The sequence below is a fragment of the Heloderma suspectum genome, chromosome 8 (assembly GCF_057233095.1).
Source record: "Heloderma suspectum isolate Gila_16-S chromosome 8, 16-S_ref, whole genome shotgun sequence".
Lineage (NCBI taxonomy): Eukaryota > Metazoa > Chordata > Lepidosauria > Squamata > Helodermatidae > Heloderma > Heloderma suspectum.
This window is the reverse complement of record NC_139465.1, coordinates 7,387,031-7,405,539: the sequence shown is the minus strand read 5'-3', so window position 1 is coordinate 7,405,539 and position 18,509 is coordinate 7,387,031. Positions and strand designations below refer to the sequence as shown.

Sequence of the window (18,509 nt, the reverse complement as noted above, 5' to 3'; positions counted from 1 at the left end):
AGGGAACAACAACAACCTTCCACTCTCTGGCTCAGCTTGTTCAAACAAAAGGGAAACTGCTCAAAAGAAATGACCTTGCCTGTCACTTTTGTACCACCGGCAGCAAAGTGCAGGCAACCCAAGTCATGCTGCAGTGCTACGTTTCGAGAAAGCAATGGCACAAACACAATGCATGCTTCTCGGGAGATGTGCCAACAGAGCGCCGAGGCTTAAAAAGCCACTTGGGGCCAAAATACACAAGACGTTAGAAGTGGCTTTGCATTTGCATTTGCGTGTTCTCAACAGCAGCTGTAGGGGGCCTCAATTTAGGTTGAGACCGTGATGCAGACTGGGGATGGGCTAGTCCAGGGACTGGGGATGGGCTATAGTCCAGGGACGTTGAACCTCTTTCAGCCCAAGGGCCAAACTGCATTTCTGCGAAACTCTCAGGGGCTGCATTCCAGTGGTCTGCGGGGGCAGAGGCAAAAGAGGCAGGGGCAAAAATGCCAGCCTATTTTAGCTCACAGCTCTTACTGCCAGTAACTAAGCCTTAAGAGAGGCATTTCAACCTTTTTAAAATGGGGGAAACTGCACAAAAGCTGGAAAACCACCAAATGATCAGTGGTCAGGTGAAAGGGGCATGGCCAGCTGGGGAACCCAAGAGGGCTGGATTGGGACCTCAGGTAGCCCACATTTGGCTCCCAGGCCTGAGGTTCTACACCCCTGGACTAATCCTTCCCCTACTGTGCTGTGGTCCTGACAAAACTCATCTTGCTATTTGCCCCAGGAGGGAAGCTACTTTTGAGAGCACTGGTGTGTGTGTGTTCAATGGGACTGCAAAGTGAAGGAAAAGGATTACCCCCCCACCCCTTCACCCACACCCAATCCAGATCGCACACACACCTCTGTTGTTTTTTTTAAAAAACACACAGATGCAAATGCAAATATTATTTTTAATGCCATGTGCTGTTTGGCCCTTGGATTCTAGGGCGAGGACAATTCAAAGGCAGCAAAAAGATACCTGCAGTGGTGGGCACGTTCTGGTTTAATGCTGCAGCACTTTGGACACTTGTAGATCACTTCGCCTGGTTTCAGCTGCAAGCTCTCCATGTACTCTTTTGTCGCATTTCCTTTGGGAACAGCCCCCTAAAGCATGGGACAGATAGAAAGAAAGACAAGGCCCAATTATTGGGAACATTGGTATTTATTTATAGTGTCAATGGCAGACATAGTTTTTTTATGGAGTAACGGAAGCTAGATCTCCACAAGAATTTACAGTCTTTGTTTTGACACAGGAAGGGATGTCAAGAAGAGTATGTGCAAATGAGGCTAGACAAAGGCTTCCTTTCTCCTATAGGGGGTGAGGACTAAATGTTTCATGCAAACAGTGGGTTTTGAGGAGGGACTGGAAGGCACCATAGACTTTGTATGGAAGGGAGTTCTTGGCAGCAAGGTAGAAAGAGCAGAGCACTTGAACATCACAGGTTCAATCCCCGGCATCTCCAGGTAAGGCAGGAAAAATTCCCACCTGAAGACCTGGAGAGTCACTGCTGCCAGTCAGTATCGACAATATTGGGGTAGATGGACCAAGGGTCTGAATCAGTATAAGGCAGCTTATGTTCCTAGATATAGCAGGATAAGAGGACAGACAGATAGGGAGGGGAAAGGCAATGGGTTAGCTTTGATGGCAAGGCCTGGGAAATGCTTTAGATAGCGAGGCAATGCAGATAGAAATATACATTTGGGAAAGCCAGAGGCTGCCGTTTTCTCAGAAGGCCACCCTTCTCGGTAAGCTATTCAGCTGAGAAACCTCATATTCTGACTACAGCTCTATTGCATTTTAATTTTATGTTCCTAAAGCAGGAATATAAAAAGGATCAGCTCCCTGCTTTTCTTTAACAAGTGACAGACAGCATATTTGCAAGAATAAATCTAAGACAAACACACAATGCCCATGAGCAATACAGGTAGGAAGGTAGGCACATTGGGGGCTTTGTGGTGCAGAGAAAGATAGGCCATATTGCTCCAGACATGGGAGTAATTTCTTTGAAGTCTGGCCTCAATGCTAATTTCATGATGGTTCAGTCTTCGGCAGGCGAAAGGCAACTGTGAGCTGAGCCAGAGGACTACAAACGTACTGCATGCACTACAGTGCTGTTTTTCTCATTTTCTGTTTGTGTGTGTGTGTATGCATGCAAACTGACTCTCTTAGTATTAAAGGCAGTTGCTCATGATGAAAATATAACTGGAAAGCAAGCGAAAACAACAACAACAACTACAACAACACAAAACTGACACCAGATGCTGAAGAAGGGCCCTTAATAGTGCGGGACAGCTGAGGGAAAGATGCAGGCGCCAGGACCCGGAAGGAATGGTGTTGCAAGTTTTAGGTGTGGCAGATAGGGAGGACATTGGCAGTGGGAGGGGCTACAGGGGAAAATGGAGACCAAGCAGAAGCAGCAAGTCGAGGAGAGGATGAGCCTGGTGTGTGATAAAGAGGAAGTAATGGGTGCTGTAGAGAACTAGCCCCCGCTCTCAGGTCTCCCTTCCCTTCCCCACATGTTCTCCTAGAGGAGCCTTCCCCCTGCCTTTTTATTGGTGGGGGCAAACGTATGAAACTGCCTTATACCAAGTTGGACCACTGGTTCGTCTGGCCCAGTATTGTCCATTCTGGCTAAGCGAAGTCTTCATGGTCTCAGAAACAACTTCTTTCCCAGCCCTTCTATCTGAGGCCCATTTAAGCTGAGATGCCAGGCAGGAAACAAGCCAGGGACCTCCTGCACACAACACACACGATCAGCCACTTGAGCTACGAACACACCCATCACTCAGATGAGGAGGCACTGTAGTTACTGCAAGTGAGGGCTGAAGAACCTTAGGCCTGGGGTCCCACTCCAGCCTTCCAGGGTTCCCCAGAGAGCCATGCCCCTTTCCCCCAACCACCGTTCGTTGAATGTTTTCCTGGCTTTTGTACAATACCCCCCCCCCAAAAAAAAAAATTCTAAAAGGTTAAATGCCCCTGCTAAACTTTAATTACTGGCAGTGAGAGCTTTACATTAAAATATGCTGGTATTTTTGGCCCAGATGCCTTTTGGCTTCAGCCCTGTCCAGTACTAGAATGTGGCCCCTGAAAGCTTCTCCAAAATAGAATTTGGCCCTTGGGCTGAAGGGGTTCAACACTCCTGCTCTAGGAACTGCATCGGTGCTTGCCAATGAGGTAAGCTACAAGGCGAGGCATCACAAATGGTAAGAAATGGTGACATTTCTTGGTGCATGAGGTTTGTTGTGTCTCCTTTTCCAGCTTTGTTTATTTGAATGTGGATTCTGCTCCCTTCCAGACTTGTTTGTGGTGCTACAGAGGTGCCAAACAATTCTGCCTAAAAAGAATTCTCTGCCTGATGCAGTTCTATGCGCACAAGATGGCAAACCCAAACGTGGGGGGGCCCTTTTACTCACGGGATCAGTCAGCATTGTTCTCAAGTGAGACGACAAGGCAAGCACCGCCAAGCAGTTGAAAAGAACCCCATTGATGAGGGAGTACCAAAAGTCTTTGGAAGGCAGCAGCATGACGAATGTTACGACAAAATCTGCATAGACTACAAGGAGCCAGGTCATCACCGCGCAGACCATCCCACATCCGTCGCGGATGAACCAGACTCTATCAGCCATGTCGGACTCTGACGACGATGAATCATAGCTGTCATTTTCAGCAAGTAGCGGGTGGTGCTCAACATCGCGGAACCTGTGCCCAGATGACTGCATGATTTTCTGGACTGGCCCTGAGGAAAAATAATGAGAGGGCAGCCATGCACCAAGACACTTTGACAGCAGATGTCACGTCTTATTATCATGGGATGGAAGTCGGCTGACTGTAGAGGTTACATCCCTATAACAATTCTTTTCTAAGGAGCAAGACTTTTGAAAAAGACTCTGGATGATTCTCTTACAAGGCTTCCACCAGAGTTGCCCTAATGTTTTTCCTCTCCCATTTTTCTCTTAGACATAAAGTGCTTATGGTTGCAAGAACATGTATGTCGCTAGCCCAGTGGCCCACTGGGTCACAACTCAAGTCACTCTGAAGATGACTTCTCTATATTTTACTTACTCCAGAGTGAACTGTGTCAGTACTGTGAAGAACAGGAAGTACATTTGTTAACATTTAAACTCTAATTTCCTTTTAATCCATTCTCAGTCTACAACTTGCTGCCCTCTTTCTCTCTGTGCTCCACAGTGGGCCCTCTTTTTTCTCCTTCAGAGCTCTGTGTATTAATCTTTACTCCAATTTAATACACTCCAAGGCATTCTCTCTTCTCTCTGCACCACCACACATCTGCAGCAAGCCTATTATGCCTTCTTTTATTTCATTCTTCCCGTACAGGTCTCTCTGCACCTCCATCTCTCAGCTACCTCTTTTTTCTCTTTACCAAACCCATGCCACATTGCATCCCATATTACCCTTTATCTCTGTGCACGTTAAGCTTACAGTTCCCCCTTCCCTTCCTCCAGTCTCCAGTTTTGCTGTTTCTATTCCAACGCCCCTGCTGCCACACCTTTATTCCTCTCTGAGATTGGTAGCAACAGCACACAAGGCTTTCACAAGCAATTAACACCAGTGAAGGAGCCTGAGGCTGTAATCTCGTGCACATCTACTAGGGAGTAAGTTCCAATGAACTCACGTGACTTTCTTCTGCATGAACATACCTACAAATTATTAGACAAATGGGCTGTGCAGGATGGCTTGCTGGCAATAACTGGTGCCAACTCTGTGTGCCTCTAAATCCAGGAAGGGAGGCAATGCAGACATTGTGAAGCAGGCATTCTCCCTTCCTCATTTCTGGAAAGGGCCAGGTGTGGGTGTTTGCAATTCCCCAGACACACAAGGAAAGGTGTCTGCAATCGGCTCATGGGACTTACTTTTTGCAGGCCCAAGCTCGCCTCTTTACCATGTTCACAAAAGACAAGGAAATCAGGCCTACACAAGATGGCTTTTTATCCTTTGAGGGAGGGCGTTCCCAAGGACAGATGACTGCATTGGTTCAAAGTCTCAGTAAAAGATTATTAATCCATTTAGTAGAGCAGATGAAAAGAATATCTTTTATGGCATATCCATAAAAGCTCAGGCCTACTTATTTTTACTCTGAAGTAAGTTCTATTGAATTCCATCAGATTTATTCCAAAGTAAGCATTCATAGCCTGAGGCTGATCCCAAATACATTTTTCTAGGACCCACCAGCACAAGTTATAAGTAATTTCGGAAGCGCTTGTATTTATTTTATTATTATTATTATTATATTTATTTTATTATATATTATTTTATATACCACTTAATATAATACAATCTTGAAGTAGTAGCACATGATAACACTTTAGAGCTGATGTAGCGTAGTGGTGGAGATACTCAATTATGATCCAGGAAGTCCGCAGTTCAACTTTCAGCTCTGCCATGAACAAGGCAACCTTACGTAAGCCCCTTGCCCCCCACCACCCCGGCAATATGAGGCTAATTATACTAGGCCTACCTTACAGGATGGCTGTAAGGATTACAACAAAATAAGGTATGTCAAGTGTTTTGAATATTCAGAACTGCTAGGGAAGTTATTACATCCACATCACAAATTCAAAGTACACTTCTGTGTAGTTGTGAGAGCAGGGAGAAGGAGTAAATGATCCCATATGGTGCTGGCAAGCAGAGACACACACAAAAGCACACACAGCAAAAATATGTCTCAATTTACAGAGTGACTCAGCAAAAAAGGGCAGCGGCTACTCAATGCATCTCCGGCAGCAGCAAGATCTCTGCAAGGGGTCATGCTCAGCGCTTTCAGCTAGCAATTTAATCTTGGGAACAGATGTCCTCTCTGCTGCTCACACACATCTAGGTCTTTCAAAAAGTGGCACTTGGTGGTGTAGGTTCTCTTATTCCTTATGGAGTAAGACCTTTTTCATGAGAACCACTTCCACTATACACTGGGTTTAATCCTAGCTCTCAGGACAGATTGATTTACATCAAGCCAATTTAAAAATCAAATGTTTAAGTCACCAAAAGAATAGTGCAATTTAAATCACGGACTTAAATCATGTCCATTTTGAAATCCATGTTTGCTGAACAAGCATGATAACAGCTGGTTGCTGTAACAAAACATATTCGTGTGCAAGTAATTAGAGGCATTATACATGGGAAGCTGCTTAATACAGACCCAAACCACAGGTTCATCTAGCTCTGCATTGTCTATACCAGCTAATGTGTTAGACTACAATGCCCAGCAAGGCCCAGCTAGCTGGCTGGGACATTTTGGGAGCTGTATTCCAACACATTTGGAGGGCATCAGGTTGGAGAAGGCTGGTATAGACAATGATTGGCAGTGGCTCTCCAGGGTTTTCAGAAAGGAGTCTTTCCCAGCCCTACCAGGGACTGACCATGAACCTTTTACATGAAAACCATTTGCTCTGGCACTGCACAATGGCACTTCCTCCCAGGAGCATGACCCATGTAGCCCAATAGACTCTTGCACTGCAGAACTCATTCTGCTTGCAGACGAGAGATGGACTTGCTTCTAAATAAGCAAGGATATTGTACAGAATCAGGCTGCCCAGTATTCAGAACTTTCCAGGAGCAAAGGCTGGACTATACTGGTAAAACTGTGTTTCTCCATGAGATGAAAAAGAACCAGCCATGCTGTTTAGTTGTTGGGAGTCACAGCTATTCATAATTTGGGAAATGAACAGACTGCAGAGCTCAGATAATTGGAGGGCATAAAAATAAGTACAAGATCATCGATGTGAGCTCAATGGATGACCTTGGTAGGATACAGGATGCTGTCATCCCCTGGATCCCGGCATCCAGCCTTTTGCCTGGAAGAGTCGCCCAGAACACTTCCATGAGATTGTCTCTCTTACTTCCTTCAAATCCTTCCCCCAAACACACCTTTTCTGTGATATTTCTGCCACAACTTTCTAGTCCCCATACCCTACTGTAACCAAATCTAACTGTGTGTGACTGAAGTCTCTTCCCTTGTTTACCATTGTTTCCATTTCCATCCTCTTCTATTGTTGCCTTCCTTGTGCCTACTTCTAGACTGTGAGCCTCTTGAGGCAGGGACTTGTTATCTTCTTGCGCGTAAAGCACCATGCACATGGGTGGTGTAACAACACAGTACAATAGATTATCGTGTTTCAGTTCTATGATATTGTATGTAGATTCTTTAGCATGTTTATCTGCATTAAATTCTGATTGCCATTTAAACTAGATTACTTTTTAAAAGACACACAATTTGCATTTTCTTAAAACAAAAAAATTAAATATTTAAAAAAACAAAAAAAGGTCTGATTTTTATCTGTCCTGTTACTTCTTGCTTTGCCTGGCTAGATAACTGTACTGCTCTTCTCCCAGCACATGAAGGGTTTTTCCCCCCTTTGCTAGAGGGAACCAGGCATTCACTGAACTAAATTTGGAGCCTTGAGTGGCACTATAATGAGCTTCATTTAGTCGCATATTGCCTCATTAAACCAAAATGGCACCAGAAAAAGAAAGGAGACCCCTGTGAGCCTCCAGCTATCTGTACAGAAAATCAAAGTATTATGAACATACTGCAGTGTAACCCCCAAAGTGCCAGGAATAGCATGAAACCCTAGAAGCACTTTCAGTCTTGAAATCCCTATTGATTCAGTGCTATTAAGGGCCATGTCGGAGAGCGACCTGAAAGCACTGCATTGATTTGGCGATATCCGAGGAGATGCCTTGCTGTTCTCCCATGAAGGGTAGCTCCCTTTCCCTACAGCCAGCAAGACTTAATGCAGTTGAAGAGGCGTGCTTGGTTTTCATGATCAATTTTTCCCAATTAAAAATATTAACTTACACTGTCCATGTTGACTAAAATAAGGACTTTTGGAGGGAAAGTGCTTCCACACAAAATAAAGACAGACTCCTTAGGAAGAGAGTATTCGCCCTCTTTCTAAACCTCACCTCTCTTGTAAATCAGTACCTGCACTGCTGCAAAGTAGTACAGCGGGTATAATGTGGATGCAGAAGATACTGATTCAAATACCACCTCGCAGAAACATCCTGAGCAGCTTTGGGCCAGCTAGTATTGCTGCCCTCCCCGGCCTAAAGCCCTCCAGATGTGTATGACTACAAGTCTCATAATTCCTTAGCCAGCTGGAGAGCACCAGGTTGGGAAAGGTTGTAGTATACCTTACGTAGTTGATAAAGAGCAGTCTTAGGGCGTAAGTAGAAATATTGACGTTTATGGCACAGTGGCCACTTGGCCATATCATGTCATGCAATAGTTTTGTTGCAAATGTTTATGGCACAAAGATTTTGTTGGAAATGTGGGGGAGTTGTTTCATTAGGAGCATGGTCCCAATAATTCAATCAGTCTTAAAAAGCCTAAGAGGGGGGAGTGGGGATGTTAGCAGGCTGCTCAGCACTGTGGTTTTCCCAAAGATTTGGCAACCAAAGAGAGGTGATCACTTCAAGAAATCCTTGCCAATCGCAACGCTCACACCACCTCTTGTTGGGACAAACATCCTGGAAATCCTTTTCCTCCTCCACACTATAATAAGCTCACCCCAAACCTTTCTTTTTTCTTCCCAAGAGTGTTAGGGACTCCGATATACTTAATCCCCACCTCTCAAACTTTTCACACTCACAAGCCCATCCTAGGTCGAGCAGGACTACTCACGTATGCCCACAACCTAGCTTTAAGCAGTGAAGCCCTCAGATTCAGCCTCTCTGAGAGAAGTAAGCTAATCTCCCCACAATCCAGTTCTCTCTCTCCATCCGCTGAGGGCTTCTTGCATGTTTGTGTAGGTTTTGATTCAAGAATGCTCTACCAAGTTAATTTCCTCGATTAATGTGTGCATTTTACATTCACGCTTGTGTTAAATACTTTTCCCTCCTTATTGAAGAAGGCTGTGTGTGTGTGTGTGTCACTGCCAAAGCTAAAACGTCCCTTAATGAATGCATACCTGGAGAACGTGCACAAATTTTTACCTGTGCCTAAAGAAGCACATTTGGTAACAGGGGAGAGGGAGGGAAGGAAAGAGGGAAAGGGATTTCAGAAGAGAGAGGGGAAATGGGGTGACCCTGACCACATGTGGCTCTGGCCCTACTGCTGATGACTTCAGCCCTGCCCACTGGTGGCATATAGCCTCTGACAGATTATTCCCGAGGGACTGCATCCCTTGGAAGAAAAGAAGGCTATATCCACCCCTGGTAAACAGAATGCATGACATGACATCACCCTGACTGCACAGCTGATGACCAATGATGCAGTGGGGGCAGAATAATGCACATCATGAAGACATGATATCATCTGTTGTGTTCACTTAGATCAGGCATAGGCAACTTGTGGCCCTCCAGATTTTTGGCCTACAACTCCTATCATCCCTTGCCACTGGTTATGCTGGCTAGGGCTGATGAGAGTTGTAGGCCAAAACATCTGCAGGGCCACAAGTTACCCATCCCTGACCTAGATGTTACATGGAAGAAGGTGCAAACGCAACGCGCCAGCCGGGGGCAGAACACACAGGGCAATGTCATCATGTCATACACTGCATCACTAAATCTAGGCAATTGCAACACATGACATGATGTCATCATGTTGTGCAACACTCTGCCTTGCCTGCAGTGGTTGCTGATGGCTATGAGGGCAGGACAAGTCACAGAAGATAACACTCAGTCATCAACTGCATTTTACTAGATCAGCCTTTTCCAGTCTGGTGCCCTTCAGATGTTTAGGACTATAACTCCCAACATACCTTGTAGATGGGACTAGGACACCAAAACACCTGGAAGGCAACTGGTTGGGGAAGGCTAGCCTAGGTGTTACAGAGAAAAGGGGGGGAAAGGATTTGGAACAATTGGTGATCTGTGTCACTTGCAATGTCTAGTTAAGCACTTGTACAGAGAAACTCAGCAGATTTACATACAGCCTAGCAGTGTTACTCAGGGAATCTACCTAAGAACTGGGGGAGGACCTTATATAAGGTTGGATGCTTCCCCAGCTGGATGCTGTTTTTATTCTGTTACCGTTGTGTTTTAATGCATTTATTTTATTATTTTAATCATTAATAATATTTATGATTGTAAGCCACACAGAGTGCCATTTTTCTTGGTAGAAAGGCGGCATACAAATCAAATGGATAAATAAATGTGCACAGCATGTGTTCGGCCACTGAGCTTGCCTACCCAACCTCATGGAGTTTGGACAGGGCTGAAAAAAGAAGAAAAAGCGAGGGAGAGAGAGAAAGACTGAGAGAGAGGGAGGGAGGGAGGGAGGGAGGGAGGGAGGGAAGCACATACTGTAATCTGCATCAAGCCTTTGAGATAGGAAAGTACTCTTAACAAAATTATTAATATTTGTGTGGTCCAATCCAAACATTTGCTGTGCTGGAAAATGACTACTTCGGATTAAGAGGTTCAGATGCTATGGCAGCTCAACATCCTGGAGCAAGAATGGGCAGACTTCAGGCCTGCAGGATTGACTGGTGTTTTGTTTTTCCTAAAACCATGAATCTACCAACTGAAGACAGGTGCAATGTAGTAACTCAGGCAGGTGGGCATATCCCAAGAATAAAGAATCAGGGTGTCTATGAGCTTAAGAATCTGCAGTCAGCACCAGAACTAAGCTCACAAGTACTTGCACACATGAATCCATTCCTGGTTTCTCCACTAAGTGTAATTTTTTTGGAGATGGGGCGGGGGGAAGCGTTTTAGTGGTTGCTATTATTAGACAATTGGAAGTCAAAAACCCTAGCCAATCTACTGCAAGTCACCCAGAGATCTACCAGTATATTCTGATATACCTTCTGCCCACACCTCTGCTGAACAATGGGGTGGCTTAAACATAATGTCAAACCATAGTTTGGTGTCAACATGAATCAGCAGTGTGGCGCTTAAGCCTCACACACTTGCTCCTCTTCCTCTCCTTCTGATCTTGTTTCAAGGCAAACCATAATTTGTTGTTTCATCCAAACTGGTGAACTATGGTTTGTGCTTGTCCTACAGACAAGGATTACAAGTCAGGGTATAACCATGGTTTGGCATAATGTCCCGTCCCCCCCGCCCCCCAACGATACTTTGTTCAGCGTTGCAAGCACATACTGCAAAAATAAATGCCTTGGATCATTAGGCATCCAAACTAAGGACTATCCTCTACAGCAGCACATTAGTACTTCATCCCCAACCTAGCTGTATTTGGAAAAGTAACATTAATCCACACAACACTAATTATGATATGACTATAAACAGCAACATCATAAAAGCCAGGATGCAAGAAACAGTCACTTCCATCTGCTGCACACAGTTCAGAGTTTAATCCATCGGGCAGCTCTCCACATCAAAACTTTTGTTTTGTTTTTCTAAATGTACTGCAGAATTTGCAATTGGCAGGGGTGGGAAGATTGCATAAGTGGGTGTGACTTGTTGGATGCCAAGAAAGATTTTCAAACATTAGAGGAAAAAAATCACTCAAGCATCATTCCTCAGGGGCACAGAGCTCACACAAAACACTACTCCCAAACCACACATCTTTCAGACAGATTGCAATGGTCCCTTGCAGCCTCATAAAACTATAAGCAACTGTGTAGGTGAGTCTTTCTGTGGTGCAACAAACTGAAGTCCAGAGCCAATATATACTTAGAACTCAAAAGCATACTTATCCCTTCATGCAAAGCCCTTCATACAGATTATTTTGTTGTAATTCTGACAACAACCCTGAAAGTTAGATCAGTGTTATTATACCATTATTGTATAGGTCGAGGGATGCTGAGGTGGAGAGGGAATGGTTTGCCTAAGATCACCTAATATGTTAATGGCGGATGCAAGATTTGAACCAGGGACTTTAGCTTGGTGTTATTATTATTAAAAATTATTTCCACCTTGAAGGATGGAACCCCCTCAGTCACTACAGTACACCAATTCTATATTAGGCATAAGTATAGGTCACAAGATCCGGGGCAGGGTGGGGCTACAACAACATGCAGCAACCTAAAAGTGTTAGCAGTACAAACTGCTTAATTTAGCCCAATTCAAGATGCAAGCACAGAAAGGCCGATCAAGTCAACATGCTAGGAATTACATGAACTTTGGATGGATGCCTGTTAAAAGTATCTGTCCTGAAAGTAAAGACCTAATGTGCACAAACAAGGCCAGAGACTGCCTAAAAAGACAACTGAGTAGTCATTTGTGTGGGCAGCTTGCTATGCAAATCCAGCAGTGCCACCAGTCTGAAGTGGCATGGGCAAATACTACGTCCACTTGTTGGGTCACTTCACAAACCCCTTGCCAGATGGAGGTGCCTCCCTGCCATGGCATTTAAATTGAGCTGTTGTGGCTTTTTGAGGACATCACATGTTCCTCTACCACTTTATTTTTAAAATTCTGAATCTGGACCCAAAGGATCACCATTCAAGAAGCAAAGGCATTTAAGTGTTTGTGTTTCTATTTGGAATCCACCACGAGCCTTTGGGATAGAACAGGCAAAGAATCCAGAATGAACACAAACCTGACAAGCAGTGTGGGTGTTAGTCTGACATCTTGCCGTTCCTTTGGGCTTCTAAGATGCATGTAGTCATATTTGATGTAACCTGCACAGACATAATAAAACCACTCATTAGTCACAATCGTGCATCTAGGTTATAACCGTGAGCACGGTGTCATCCGTGATGGGAGTACAGCCACATCTGTAGAATGTGAAAACCTGTGCTCATTCGGTATGGCTTCCATTCTGACCTCTGATGCCCTTATCAAGTTCAAATGTCTACATTTCTCCTCTGTCTCTGGATGAAATGCTGAACCTCTAGGAAAAAGGGGAGGGAGGGAGGTGTTTCATTTTTCTGAATAGAGGTTGCTGTTAATGATAGGCATTTATCGACCATCAGCTGTTTCAGGAAATCTCAGATTCAAACCATTTGCCCTGCCCATCTGTTCCACTTTGTTGTCCAGCTGTCTTTGCTGCTCTTGCCTCCATATTTCTCGTCCGATGAGCCATTTCACAACTGGGAAACACAAATAGATACTGTATGTGGGGTTGCCTTTGAAGACTGCCTGGAAACGTCAAGTGGTGCAAAATATGGTGGCTAGTTAGACTTGGAGAGTATCTTGCCAGAGTTGAAGCATCTCTCTCTGTGTTTTCAGTAGAATACTAAGGTTGGTGTTGACTCATAAAGGCACTAATGGCTTGGGACCCAGGTATCCTAAAGACTGTCTTCTCCCATATGAACCTATCTCTGGTCAGCATAATCTCCATCAGATGCCCTTCTCCAAGGGATAGGAATGACCAGGGATAGGAATGACCAGGGATAGGAATTCTACCCACAACTGTTGAACACCCACCCCAGGAATGGTCACCTGACACCAATTTTGTTAAGCTTTAGATGCCAGGCTAAAATCATAAAAATGATTTTATTTTCCCATGCTTTTAATTTAATTTTACTACTACTTTAGAGTTTTTTGTTGACTTTATATTTTAGCATTTATTATGTTGCCCTTTTGCTATTTATGCAGGGTGTTGTGTGTGTATGTTTCCATTTTTAAATGTTTTATCATTGCTTATTTTTGTGGTTGTCTTTATTGAAAAGCTTTCTTGGGAATTTTGGCAAGTTGAAAGCAGGGTACCAGTATCATCAACACCACCACATATTCTATTTCTGAACTTGAGGGGAGAGAGTTGTATCCAATGTTAGTCCTACTTAGAATAGACCCATTGAAATGAATGGGACTTAAGTTAGAGTAACAGTGGGCACAACCCATTAGGTACAATCCAGAGCATCCACCATGATGTAGCCAAAATAGGTATCAGCAGCCCGGGGGGGGGGGCACCCTAGATTTACAGAAGCACACACAAAACATTATCAGGACACCCCCACACTCCAAGTGGGGAACCTCCCAAAGACAGACCCATAAGGTCTCAATGGCACAGAATGTTGACAGACTGAGAGAAAAACTGAAAGGGGTGGTGGTGGAATGGAGTGCTTGGACAAGGAAGAGGAAGACAGAGACACAGAGACATGTAAAGGATACAGAGGCCCAGTTTGCACATAATGACAACCCATCGTATAGGTTGCTGTTGAATCGTCAGGTGATGTTATGTGTGAACCCTGCACTATGGTTTAACTATGGATTGTTAACCACAAACAACCCAGAGCTCACAACCCAAAAATGAACCATGGTTTCTCTTACTGGGTTGTTAAACCATAGTGCAGGATTCACATGTAATGACAACCCACGATTCAACAACAACTCATGATACAATGACAACTCACACTCAGCCCATAGGCCTGACTTGCACATAACTAGAACCCAGAGTGTGGGTTGAGTATGGGCTGTTGTTAAACCAAGGTTTGCCTTCTTTAACCCTGATTAAGCATTACTTCTGAATGCCTAAACAATGGTTAGGAACTGGCCATAATCCAGAATGCGAGAGTAGAGTTGGAAGGAGATAGCTTTGCGTTACCCATGGTTAAGAATTAAAGTTGCACCAATCAAACCATGGATAATTAAATTTCTCTTCCTCTCCATCCTCTTGGCTTGAAATGCAACAAGCAAGCCTTGCAGCTGTCTTTATTATACATGACTTGTGGAGGCCGGGCATAGCTTACCAAACTAAACCATGGCTTCACAGCATGTTTGAGATGTTAACCAGGGTTAACAGGGTTAACCAGACAATGCGCTATGGTTATCACTAATCAAGATTAAGCACCAGATCTTTACTTCAATCCGCCAACTTCCAGAACAGCAGTATAAAATATGGAGGCTCTTAGGGCTAAACTACACATAATATCAGGAAATCTGTAATTGGCTCTTCCATAGTTCCATAAACTGAGTAGTGGGAACCCATGGGACTAATAGCAACTTTGGGAGGGGGGATTTTCATTGAGAAAACAGCACAGGGGGAGGGTTAAACCACCCACTTCCACACTGCTATAGTCCTGATAGGAATCTGCCCTCCTGTGGTTGCATTAAAAAAAAAAAAACCCACTGAAGATCCAATAACAGATATCTCAGCATGTTTAGTCATACCTTCAGGTATCATCTCAACTTGCAGCACTTCCAGAGATCTAGTTCTGCAACCATGAGCAGAACTGGAAATTTTTTGTCCCGGCTGCCTAATCTCCCCCCCCCCCCCCCAAGTTGTGTTCACAGAACATAAAAATCCACAGGGTCCTGAACATGGGCATCAGTGACAATGTTAATTTTTTTTTAAAAATCCACATTGACAGTGTAAGCAGGGCTGTCGCACAGAGTTAAGACACTGTTTTAAACAAATCGTACTGGAAGCTGGGTCCGCTAACTACAGAGTCAGCATCTCCTCTTTCAGAAGAAAAGAAGCCAGTCGTTCTATAGTCCAGGGAAGGCCCTTCTGTGGGAAAGCAGCTGCAGGAGGCTCAATCTACCTCTAAGCATCCAATTAAGCCACTCCTGATTATTTATTCCAAGTATTTCACGTTCAAGGTCACAGTTGCTCTGCTACAGCTAATGATGGATTTTCCGTAACTGAATATACAAAGGGATCCTGAAGTTCCCTATTTTTCCATGGAAGCTTCCCTCTTAGATGACCAGCTATACTTTAGGAAAACCAAATAAGTACTTTAAACTGTTGTGCTAGCTTTTGTCTTCTGTATCTTCCAGTATATCTTGCGTATCTTCTTCAGAGCACGCACTTGCAACACACTTTTGTCTTCCACCCTCCCCTTCCACCCAGAAAAAAATCCCAGCCCTTTAAGATGGGCCCTCACTACTCACAAGCAAGGAGTGTGAGATGTTCTAGCTGCAAAGGTGAAGAGGGCTGGGGGATTCTGTGGGCCTCCCAGGTGTTGCCCGACCCACACCATGCTGCATGATGTCATCACATCGTGGAAGGCGGGCAAGTCTTGTCCAAACTTGGGGCCTACTTGGCTTAAGTCCACAGCCCCTTTCAGCAGCAAGTCTCAGCCACATTGTGTGAAACTGTGATGTCACAGAGCCCCAGTCACCTCCAATCACCTTGTGGGGAGGGCAGGGAAGAGAAAGAAGCTCCATTTCAGGGCCTGAGTAAGAAACACCACAATTTGAGAATTTTGGACACAGGCACACCTAGAAGAGACTGACTGTACACACACAAAAAGCCTTGAAATGCGCAAATGACATGGTGAGAGCACTCACATGGCTATCTTTGAAATGATTCTGAATGGTTCACCTCCCACGAATGCTGAGATTGAACATGTTCTGGCTCTGGTTAGGATTGCAGAAGCAAACCCAGTGATGCTGTTTTTCTTCCTTTACATCAGGGGTAAGAGGCCTCAGGCCCAGGGAACAAATCCGGCCCTCCTGCGGTCTCAATTCATGCTCCCTTTCCATGGCCCCATCCCCCTTCTCCCAGCCACCAATCGTTTGATGGTTGCCCACTTTTTGTACAGTTTTTCCCCCAGTCTGAAAGCTTTAAATACCTCCCCTAAGGCTGGCAGTAAGAACTTGAAGCTACAATATGCTAGTATTTTTTGTATTTTTGGCTCAATCCCTTTTGCTTTTGGCCTCACCCCCTTGGCATTCAGCCCACCCACCACCAGAATGCGGTCCCTGAGAGTGTCTCCAAAATTGAATTCGGCCCTCTTTCAACTATATATGCATACATCCAACTCTCATTGAAACATTTGCCAGGTACATACAAAAATCTACCAATTCTTTTCCATGCCACTTACTGGATTGCTGAATGGACTAGAGAATCCACAGTTCAGTAATAAAGCAAAGGTCCTACGTTCAATCCCTGATATCGCCAGTAAAAAAATACACAAGAATACAAAAAAAACCCATGCTGAATCAGACAAAAGGCTCATCTAGTCCAGCATTCTGTTCACACAAGTGATCAACCAGTGGCCTGTGGAAAACCGAGGTACTAGTGCTTGGAAAGAACCTCTGCCTGAAACCCTACAAAGCCAGTCCAATCAGAGTAGAAATATTGGACTAGGTGGGCTAATGGTCTGATTCGATTCAGTCTAAGGAAATTTCATGGAATTCTTAAGATGTACTGCTACCAACGCCTTTATAAAACACTAGAAAGAACTTGAAATAATGTCTTGTTGCAGGTACAAAGCAGGAAGTACTTGAATCAAAGTCCAAGTGAGAGCACTCATCACAACTGAAGGTTTTACTCATAACACTTGCCAAGTTACTGATGTTTACTGCTAAAGGTCACCCCACACCCATCCCAATCAATTTCATCACATCCAGGGCTATGCATATGAAGAGTCCTGTTAACTTCAATGGGGATGCTTACAGTTTTAAGAGCTTACAACATCAGCTTCTCAGGGAAATATTTCCACAAGGTGCAACATTTTCATAATTCCTCCATGCAAAAGTTTCACTGGAAGAATTGCCTATGGCAATTTTGTCTCCCCATGTGGTAATGCGTTAATAATGCCAAATAAGCACAGAAAAACTACAAAGCTTGCATCTTGTGGCAGAACTTCTCTGCCCTCATGCTTTCAGACTCTCTACACTCAAAAGGATTTGAAACATATCTAAATAACTCTAACAAAAGCCAAGGGCTGCACACAGGTACATACATCAATAGCCATATATGAACACAAGTTGCATGTACACCCCTGGCACATAAAAAATGGATAGTCAATGCTTACTTCAAGATCTTATTTGCTTAAATCATCTCAGATCATAGTGTCTTAAAGAGAAAGATTGTCTTGAGCAGTGGTAGTGGTGGGGAGGCAACCGAGGAGCTCAGCAGTACAACACATGCTTTATGTGCAGAGGAGATCCCAGGTTCAATCCCTGGCAAAAAGAAAAAAAAATTACAGAGATCAGAGATTGTTGGGCAGGAAGATATCTCTCTCTGCATCCTATACTAGGGAATAACTGCCAGACAAGAGTTGACTGTGCTAGGCTAGATGGACCATCGTTCTGGTCTGACTCAGTATAAAGCAGCTTGGCGAATAGAGTCTCTTAACGTCGAGACTAATTAATGAAATCGATGACAATGTTCCTTAGTTTCACTAACTGGAAAGACAGCAGCCAACAAAGGCATCAGTTTCTGGCTCTCAACAACAGTTTTTTTTTTTCCTGTACAAGGTGAATGAAATTATTTTAGTGGAGACTTCTCAGAACACAAAGTCAATTGTCTCAGGCATTGGGCCTGTTTGCACCATCAGGGATGGGAAATATGACACAGTGGCTTATTTCTCCTGCTGTGTGTGCTGGGGAATTTGCATAATTACCCTTGCCAGCGCGGCTTCCTGTGTCATGCGAACCTGACAAGGGTGGCTTGTTGCCATGGTTAACAAGCCACACAGAGCCCTAAAACAGCCCACTGGTTATTTCCCACTCCGTGATTGTGTGAACCCAGTCATTGTGTTGATTTAAATGCAGCTTTCTCCCAAACCGGGTCCCATGTATACAGATGGCACAGATTCACAGCTGGAGAAAAATTTGTTATTTGTATTTGCAGGACCTGGTCACGGGGTCTCCCGGAAATTTGATGCTGGTGCCTAAAAATTGGAAACATTATTTTTTCCAACCCACTGCAGAGGCATCTCTATGC

The 18,509-nt window shown here is 44.3% G+C and overlaps 1 protein-coding gene across 2 annotated transcripts in view; it reads right to left on the bottom strand.

Annotated features, from left to right (window-relative positions):
• ZDHHC7 (zDHHC palmitoyltransferase 7) overlaps nt 1-18,509 on the bottom strand; it is a 36,314-nt gene that overhangs the window by 12,101 nt on the left and 5,704 nt on the right. Inside the window, exons 2-5 of one of the 2 annotated variants that reach the window (XM_084812838.1) lie at nt 17,596-17,743; nt 12,486-12,567; nt 3,436-3,758; nt 1,001-1,125 (exon numbers count right to left, since the gene is read on the bottom strand). In XM_084812838.1, the coding sequence (XP_084668964.1) occupies nt 1,001-1,125; nt 3,436-3,741 (431 nt within the window). In that variant the 5' untranslated portion in view covers nt 3,742-3,758; nt 12,486-12,567; nt 17,596-17,743. The remainder of the gene's footprint in view (nt 1-1,000; nt 1,126-3,435; nt 3,759-12,485; nt 12,568-17,595; nt 17,744-18,509) is intronic. The other variant, XM_084812839.1, reaches the window with a different exon arrangement.